Raw genomic sequence first — 9347 nt, 5'->3', positions numbered from 1 at the left:
TTTAATAAATTAATTCAGAGAAATGGCGGTGGCGTGTCAATTTGAGAAAGGAGAATTACTAGTATGCCGTCTTTTGAAAAAAAAAAAAAAAAAAAAACAAATGCAAATTGATACAATTATTTACATCAAAGATAAATCAATAAATAAACAACGTACTTGTAGATGGCTACATCGACTGCAGCAATCGGAGCTTGGAGAATCACTTCGAGGAGAGTGAGTGGTCGAATGTGACGGTCACGGAAATTTCATTCGAACATAATCGCTTGGTACACGTCACACCTTTTCCGAAGATAATTGTGGAGAAACTGATTCTGCGAATGAATCAGATATCGAGAATCGACAATCAAGCGTTCAAAGAGCTCGTTAATCTCACCGAACTTGATCTGAGTCACAATCAGCTCAAATCGGAATATCTCTCGCCGCATATTTTCGAGGTAAGAAAAAACACAAGTCGCGGAGAACAGTAAGCGATTGTCACAATGACACACAAAATCTCACCAAGAAACCGAACGTTAACTTTCTCTAATTGGGATTCATCGACCGAGGAAGAAACTTTAAGATGCGTTGGAACACACGCACGATTTTATAGTAATTTTCGAACATTTTGATTATTCAGTAACGAGAGTTCTTTTGATTTTACTTCAACAAAAATATATAGCGACGTTATTGTTTTATTCGTCAACAGTCGCAAACGCAAAAAAGCGATGAATAAAAAATTTCAATAATAAGAAAATTTCATTTATTCGCCATGCTCGGCGGAGTTTTTGAATGAAATCATACAAATTTCCGCGTTTTAGGGCAAGTTCTCACCGAATGCGTACGAGCCCTTGTCAAACTTGAAAACTTTGAGCCTGGCCGGTAATTTACTCCACTGGTTACATCCGAGTATATTCGAACATCTTCCAAGCCTCGAGGTGCTGAATATTTCCGGAAATCCTTTCAACGTGTTCGATTATCGCACGTCCATAGCGATCAGCAGTTTGTCGTATCTGGAGGACTTGGATATCAGTTATTGCGATTTGAAAAACCTGAGTCTTCAATTTCACAACGCCAAGTAAGAAAATTTCGAAAGGCGAGCGAAACCATCATTGTCTTGCCGTCATATAGAGCTTCTCTCGACTTTTTGTTTCTCGCATGCACATTGCATAACACTCGAAACACTGCATTTCTCAAGAGAGATTCGATCGTTTTTTGTCTAGATACTTGAAGAGATTGAACTTGGCGAACAATAAATTCACAACCGTGCCGACCTCGCTGGAGGATGCCAAAGAGTTGGAGTATCTCCGTTTAGATTTCAATCCAATACGCGTTATCGATCACACGAACGGTTTTCCGAACTTGACGTTGCTGAAGGAACTCAGTTTGTGCTACATGGCGAATTTGACGGAGATCGGCAATGGCGGTTTGTCCGCGTTGATCGGCCTGGAGAATCTTTACATGCATCATTGCGAGAAACTGGTAAAAATAGACGATTACGCGATGTCGTTGAAGGTATGTCTAGTGAGACTGTAATATATAGTTTCACATTTGGTGATTTACCGTGTTGGTACGCGAGTAATTTTTTAGTTTCAAGTCGTTTTTGCAACGTCACAGGTCACGGGCGCACTGTGGCCTCCGCTGAAGAAACTGGATCTAACATCCAACTCACTCCAATATTTACCGATGTTACTCGTCGGCAGATGGGACAAGCTCGAGGAATTGCATCTGACGCACAATAATTGGAGTTGCGATTGCAATAACCAATATCTCGTAAGTTCTGAACCAGTAAACTCTATAATATAGTGAGGATGCTCACCGCTATCGCTTAGTTAACGAAGAGAGAGAGAGAGAGAGAGAGAGAGAGAGAGAGAGAGAGAGAGAATATTTGTGCTAATTTCTTCTTGTAGATCGATCATGTATTGCCGCAATTCGGAGAGAAACTAATGGGACCTGATGCGATCAACGAGCTTACCTGTTCCGCGCCGCCGGAACACGCAGGAAAGAAGCTCACATCTCTGGCTAAACGGCATCTGCGGTGTTTGGATTTGTACGGTGCGCAACCGGAAAAGGACGCCGCGATACTTATAGGAGTGCTGATTGGTATACTGCTCGCAATTCCGGTTTGTCTGGCGATCTTCGTCTTATGGCGACGCGGTTTCTTCTTCTGCGGTTCGCAAGGTCCCGCGAGCTTTTCCCGTGCCTTTTACAAACGCGCGTCTAACGACGACGATTTTTAAATATACTTAATATACTTTAAATATACTTTTTTTAGTACATAGTTTTTTTTTAAATGTTGTATATTTGTATGCTATTTTTTTTTTTTTTTTTTTTTTAATGCTTGCTATTCCAAGAAAAAGTAAGACACAGTATCTCTCTCACAGTACTGTATATTGAGTATACAGCGCGCTAATTGTTGCGACAGAATTCATAATGCGAACCAACGCGCCAACTTATATCTAGTCTAGCGACGTTTTCAAATGTGAAGCGATTTTCTTCTTTGTTGTATTTTATTGAATTAGTTTTTCAGCGACCTTATAGACGGACAAAACTATAACTGTACATACATAGTCGGTATCAGTCTGTAAACGCCTCGTGCCATGCAAGTCATCTCACGGTAATAAAGTATTTGTAGAAATTGGACGCGATTTCCGTTTCCCGCTCTCTCCCGCTTCCCAACGAGTTCCTGAAGGATCACCGGGAGGACTCGAATGTCGCGCGAAAAAAACGCGCGTTTCGAAATCGACGTTGGATTTTCGGCTTTACAACGAGCAGAAGGCGCAGAATGCGGCGGCGGCCCTGCCTCGTCGTAAATGCGTCGAGGGTGAACGAGAGGTGAGGGCGAGAGGTGACGCGACGTGCCAAGCGATGTCGAGCGACGACGCGCAAGCGGACACACCAAACGCATGGATGGACACGCGCCCGGTAACGCAATTACCGCGACGTTAATTTACTCAATAATCGCAGAAGCAACCCCGTCTAAATGTCGGCACGCGTCGGTCCCTCGACCCTAATCATATATCGGCCGGCGGAGATCGAAAAGCCGGTCGAGAAAGAAGATTAACGAAAGACCGAAATACACTATCACTACTCGATCAGTAAAACGTTCTTTTTTTTTTTTTCTTGAAAACGTTTGCAGAGTATGTCCCTTTGACATAAAAAAAAAAAAAACTAAATTCACGTATTATCGTTCAAAAATAATCTAACAAACTTTGCGTTTCGAGCATTGAGTTTCACATCGCGTTTTTGCTACATGTATTTGCTACTTGTGTACCCTTTTCTTTTTTGTTTATATCGTTTGCAGATAGAAATGGACGGCGACCCAGGTCGCGCCGCACGCGCGTGTACTGCCATTTGGAAAGCGCGCCGCCGCGCGTATACATGATCCGATAAGTAATTTAATCCGGCGTTTCTGCTCGTCCTCCCTTCCCCTCGAAGATTCAATACCGATACGGACGAAAGCAGCGCGAAGCGGCGATATCGACCATGCGGGGAGAACTTGACTGTGTTTGACGATACGGGAGCGGCGCACGAGACGCACGGGATGATCAGATTTGACCCGGGGTCGAAGCGTCGTCATTTTATCAACCGTGCGCGTATCACTGTACGTGTAATACACCCCCGTATATGTATAACACACTCTCTATCTCGTCTGATTAAAAACTTTAATTGAAACTGTTACTTTTCCGCGGTACGCGATAAAGAGATGACGGCGACGAGCCGACGCTGTTTTTTCAAAGCGGAATACTCGCAACCGACCGGCACCGCGATCGTACAACGGATGGCCATATCAAGTAAGGGTCGCACAAGTGAGGCTTTTCGATACGTACTCTTACATATATATATATATATACATATACATATATATATATATATATACATACATATATATATATACATGTACTTGCACCATTATTATCCTGCGTGTAAGAGTGCGACAGAATGGAGAGAATCGCAAATGCGGAAGGATCCCGGACCCTCCTCCCACACCTTCCGCCGTGATCCTCCGTACATGGACACCCGTGTTCATGAATACCCGCGGCGAGCGACCATGGCAACGGTCGGTCCGGTCACGCCCCAGAACTTCTGCCAGACCAATCGGGATGCGACGCAAGCGTACGAACCAATACGGATGTTCCAGCCTGTTTTCGAACGGCCGTCATCGGTTCGGGCTTCAGCCCCTTCCTCTCGAGGGGTTAGCAGTGGTAAGTGCCGGCCGAGAGGGGTTGGCGGTGGTGATCGTGCGCAGGGGTTGAATTGTGCCTCCTGTGTCGCATCGCGCGCACCGATACTCCCTTAACACGTCGGTGAATAACGGTTGATCGACAGTCGAAGTCGACGTTTCTCGCGATTCGCATCGATTCGTTAAGATCGGTGGCGATCGAAATTAAATTTCACACGGAGGATCCTTCTCCTCCTCCTCCTTCTGTTCGCGAGATAAGCGTCGTCCTAATTAGTCTAAGCCCAGCAGACACCGAGACTTTTCAGACGTGGGATCTTGCGCTACTTATTACCTACGCGCGACGGAAGGAAGAAAAGTGGCTTATGCGTTTTTTTCCGAAAGTAGTGATACACCTTGTTCCGTTTGTCCGTATCTTTTGTTGAACGAAAAGGCTGTGCTCTCTCTCTCTCTTTCTTTCTCTCGTCTTCGACCAAAGGATTTCGTTGGAGATTACGTTGTTATTTCTCAAAAGGAAAGACACATACACAGAAGAAGAAAGACGAGATAAAATGATGCTGTATTTTTAAAGCGCTCCGAGAGAAAAGAGAGAGAAATAGAAAAAGCTTCTACTCCGAGGTGGTGCAAGTTGATGAAAGTTTGATCTAAAAAAAAAAAAAAAAAGAAAAGCGCGCGTCGCTTCGTAACAGAATTTCGCATCGTCGCTTTGGCGTAGCCGAAAAGTTTATAACGCCGGGGTATAAGAATGTGAAACAATCCACGCAACGCTTATGTCGTAGTCGCAACGAGTCGCGGGTCCAAACGATAGGGAAAGAAGATGCAGTCCACCTGCCAGCAGCAACAAGCGCAGCCAGGTCAGAACGGAACTTCCGCCAGCAGGACGTCGTTCCTTATCGAGGATATCCTCAGCCGCGGCACCGTCACCCCACATTCCCACCATCATCCGTTGCATCATCAGCACCTGACGTCGACCTCCGGACACGGGCAGCATCATCAGTATCAGCAATTCGCAAGTCTGCTTCCGGGCTATCCCACGGCGCCGCCTGCCGCGGCGGCCTTCTTCTTGGGCCCGCTTTTCAGTAGCGCCGGAATGGGGGTCGGTGTGGTACCGGGGGTTAGCGAACTGGCGGCCTTAAAGCACTGTCGACGGCGGAAGGCTCGAACCGTGAGTTTCTCACCTTTCTCACATAATCGCAAAATTCTTTTGTTGAAGAAAATTTAATTCTCTCCACCTCCTTACTCGGAATCAGATATTTAACAAAAAATTTGCAAACGAGATCCGCTCGATCCGAGATTCGTTTCACAGCTCGCGATGAAATCGCACGCGATTATTTAGTAACAATGAAAGACCATCTTTCAACGCCCTCTCCACTTGCTCTCGCGCGTTCTCCATTGATTTCATTGGCTGACTAACTGTTATAGCGAGCGCCACGCAGAGTACATGTGACAATTTTCTATCCTAATTTAAAAAATTAAGTAACGTGTATTTTATTGTGCGCAGTCTCGTGAAACTGAGATAAACCGATTTTTGAATTTGATTTTTTGAATTGATTTAAATGTTTGACCGCATCAACCGCGAGCCTTATTTCCTCTCTTATGCTCCTTATATCTTACAGACACCTTTCTTTCATCGCGCGCAAGCATATTCTTGAAGTGTATTTATTATAAACATTACATACTAAAATAAAAATTATGCGCGATAATTGCATCGTACGTGTTTGATCTTCGGATTCGCGAATGTCACAAGATTTTCGGACAAATTTGCCAAATTTCGTTTAAAAAATCTCTTTTGCGCGAGATACTACTTTCATAATGAAAACAACGGAGAATCGCGAGCAGCAGCTGATTACTGGCAGAAGACTGAACAGTTTGTCTTTTTGAAAATTTCAGGTGTTCAGCGACCAACAACTGGCGGGTTTGGAAGCGAGGTTCGAAGTGCAGAGATACCTGAGCACGCCCGAGAGAGTGGAACTCGCGGCCGCGTTACACTTGTCCGAGACTCAGGTGAAAACGTGGTTCCAGAATCGGCGGATGAAGCACAAGAAGCAATTGAGGAAGCTCAACACGAGCAGCGGTGGCAACTCCAATTCGGGGCAACAATCGATCGCCGTGACATCGCCCGCCGGTGAGTCCGTTATTTTCTTCGCGACAGTTCCGTCGACGAAATCTCACGATTCGAATTTCTTCAACGTCACGGAACGTTTATGTAACAAAAAAAACGCTCGTGCGGCAATAAAGCGGGCGAGCAAATGTTACTCTTCCGTGTGACACGCGGCGTACGCGAACGTCTCTACAAAAATTCGTCCTAAATTATTTATTAAAAATAAAATTATCACATTTTATTTTTACTCGCGTTATTTTATTTTGGAAATTATTATCTGTCACAAATACAATAAAATTGTTTATCACATTGTATAAATACTTCTCCTACACAATGTAAATATATATAATTATATAAAAGTAATTACATAGGTGGGTAGTTGCTTTTCTGATTGCTGATATCGAAAATGCGAATGTCGCGCGAGATGAAACCGGATATTAAAATAAAATTAAAAAAAAAAAAGAAAAAAAAATTGTCACATTAAAAACGACGAGAATAAAGCGAAAATAATATAAATTGGCGAAAAATGTTCAATGTAATAAAATGTGTTTATAATGCGACGCATAAGCTATAAAATAAATACATCGCTCAACTGTCGCGCGACGTTACGGGCGCGATCTCACGAGCGAAATGGGGAAATGAATTTGGGAACCCGGGTTCCGCTGCTGTAACGAAGGTTACAGCATTATTACATGTTAATGGTAATGCTTAAAATTTGGACGCGTCGCGCGCCGATGAAAATGTGTGTGCATGCACGCGCTACATATCGTTACCTCCACGGAAATTCACATTGCGAGCATCAGCCAGCCTCTTCGACAAGCAACGCGTAATTTAATCATCGCTAAATGAAATACGCGCGTATCGACTTTTCGATAAACCGGATAAACAGCTGCGAGCAGTATTCCCGCACCGCAGAGTTAATTAACTCGGATTAATGACAGTGTGCTCTAAATATGAGCGATAATTCATGACACTAGCAGTGTGTCCTACTACTGTCTCGCGATAGAAAACCCCCTCCCGCCCCCCCAAAAAAAAATAGAGAAATCCTTACGGGCAAAATATATCCGTACACCGCGCTCCGCGTGGCGTTGTTGGTCCGCGTGGCGTTGTTGGTCCGCGTGCCGATTTGATATATATAAATATATTTTAAACAAACTGCAAAATGATCGTGTCGATACGGGGGGGGGGGGGGAGGGAGACACGACGCATCAGCTGTCGACGGGATTAACCCCGGGGCTATAGTTATCGGTTAATCTGGTCCCGACGAGCGCGATGCGAGAGACGCGCGCGCGGGACAGCGCGTTATAACGTCGGTTGTCGTTAAATACTTCCCCGTTGTCACGCTAATGGGCGATATCTGTATAATGCAACCAAAATACCGCTGACAATAAATTAGGCAAGTTCGGCTTAACTAACCAGACCGTAACCGTGGTTACGTTGCGAGGAACTATAATCATTAACGGTATTTGCCGCTCGGTTCAGGCGTATATATACACCCGTTTGTTGAGTAATAGTTACACATTCCGTTGTTGCAACGTTACCGCAATTGCTCCGCGCGCGAGGACGTCGCACATGTTACGTTGTACACAAATGCGTACAAGAGACTCCATCGAAGTAAGAACAAACGAGCTTGTAATATATACCGCGCTGCACGTTGAAACGCGCTCAGCGTCCCCGACGCACACGCGAAGCTCGCACACAGCCGAGCAAAATAATATTATTTTGCAATTCTTACTTGAGATTTTTCCGCGATCTCGAAATACAAGTGTGGACTGTATAGAGAAAAAAATTGTTTACCGCAATAATAATATATTATTGCGGTAATTAGCGGTACGTGGTGATTTTTTTTTTCAAACGATTGCTTCTTCCATCGTTCTATCTCGCTTACATATTACAGATTTGTGTTTTATTGTACAGGCAGCAGATATGCACACGGAATAAAATTTTACCTCGGCGGGATTATCTTGATGTTCGCGGAATCAAATGCGCATTTTAAGTTACTTAAATAGTTAGGTCCGTAGCATTCGCAATTCTACATGCCAGTATTTTGTTTTAAGTTGTTCGTCTTCGTACAAGATGGCTTCGTTCGAAAGGAAGGTAGGAAGGGCTAACCGAGTTACATAGACGTCTCCTTGGCAGCAACCGAGAAGGAGGTATCGAGGGGAGAATGAGAGGAAGGTGGGAGGCACATAGAAGACGAGACCGCCTCGACGTCTTTAGATTCGAGCGAGCTATGTAAGGAACCCAGGAGAAATTTGTTCCCTCCTTCGGGGGTGCCTCTCTCTCTCTCTCTCTCTCTCTCTATGTCTCTCTTTTGCTATCTCACGTTCCAACTCCCCCGCTTACACCCGTCTTGGAGAAAATTGCTCAATTACCCGCTAAGTGCTCGGTCAGACCTATATTCCCGATTGTTCGCCACTAAAGGCTATCGTAGGCCGTGGTGGCGCGTGCCACGTGTCGCGAATCTAATTTTTACTCGAATTTCATCACCTAGAGAACAACAGCGGATCTCGCTCGAAAATAACGTCGAGAACTCATAAAGATGAGACGTCGCATCAGAAGTACTCGGTTAGGTGTGATACAGTGGTTGACATAAAACAATGTTTTTGAGATAAAAACTCCTAACTCGGAGCTTTTGTTTTTTTTTCTTCTTCTTCTTTTTCTTATAACAAAAAAGCATTTTCATCGACGACACAAAGTGCGATGAGTCGCTTTAACAATTATAATTGTATCAGTTTAATTTGATATAATCCTAAACAAAAAGTAGGGTAGACCGAGGCGAATCGGATCACTTTTTGTTTAATGACCAAAACCTAACAGTCGAATACATATATTGGTAATTTTTAACATGAATTCATAATTAGTACACATTTGGCTTGCGTGTAAACTAAGAATATTAATAACAAACATGAAACTTTTTATTTTACATACAAAAACTTAAAAAGTGAGAAATATCCGATTCGCCCCTAATTTCGGGGTGAATCGGATCATTCATGTACTACTGAAAAAAATAAAATAAATGAAATTCTTATTGACAAATTCTTTAAAATTAACTTTAAATATTTAAATTGAAGTATAACGAGGTCAATT

At 43.7% G+C, this 9347-nt stretch overlaps 2 protein-coding genes across 3 annotated transcripts in view; both read left to right on the top strand.

Moving 5' to 3' along the window:
• LOC109858950 (leucine-rich repeat neuronal protein 2-like) overlaps positions 1 to 2613 on the top strand; it is a 2922-nt gene extending 309 nt beyond the window's left edge. The window contains exons 2-6 of one of the 2 annotated variants that reach the window (XM_020436686.1): positions 163 to 434; positions 798 to 1054; positions 1200 to 1491; positions 1567 to 1749; positions 1887 to 2613. In XM_020436686.1, the coding sequence (XP_020292275.1) occupies positions 163 to 434; positions 798 to 1054; positions 1200 to 1491; positions 1567 to 1749; positions 1887 to 2216 (1334 nt within the window). In that variant the 3' untranslated portion in view covers positions 2217 to 2613. The remainder of the gene's footprint in view (positions 1 to 162; positions 435 to 797; positions 1055 to 1199; positions 1492 to 1566; positions 1750 to 1886) is intronic. The other variant, XM_020436687.1, reaches the window with a different exon arrangement.
• Positions 2614 to 3378: 765 nt separating this feature from the next.
• LOC109858956 (homeobox protein BarH-like 2) overlaps positions 3379 to 9347 on the top strand; it is a 12964-nt gene continuing 6995 nt past the window's right edge. Inside the window, exons 1-4 of the mRNA XM_020436702.1 lie at positions 3379 to 3580; positions 3681 to 3770; positions 4936 to 5321; positions 6047 to 6281. Of these exons, the coding sequence (XP_020292291.1) occupies positions 4974 to 5321; positions 6047 to 6281 (583 nt within the window). The 5' untranslated portion in view covers positions 3379 to 3580; positions 3681 to 3770; positions 4936 to 4973. The remainder of the gene's footprint in view (positions 3581 to 3680; positions 3771 to 4935; positions 5322 to 6046; positions 6282 to 9347) is intronic.

The sequence above is a fragment of the Pseudomyrmex gracilis genome, unplaced genomic scaffold, assembly GCF_002006095.1.
Source record: "Pseudomyrmex gracilis isolate BER0280 unplaced genomic scaffold, ASM200609v1 scaffold_231, whole genome shotgun sequence".
NCBI classification, from domain to species: Eukaryota; Metazoa; Arthropoda; class Insecta; order Hymenoptera; family Formicidae; genus Pseudomyrmex; species Pseudomyrmex gracilis.
Note: the sequence above shows the minus strand (reverse complement) of the source record. Positions and strands in the feature narration are given on the sequence as shown.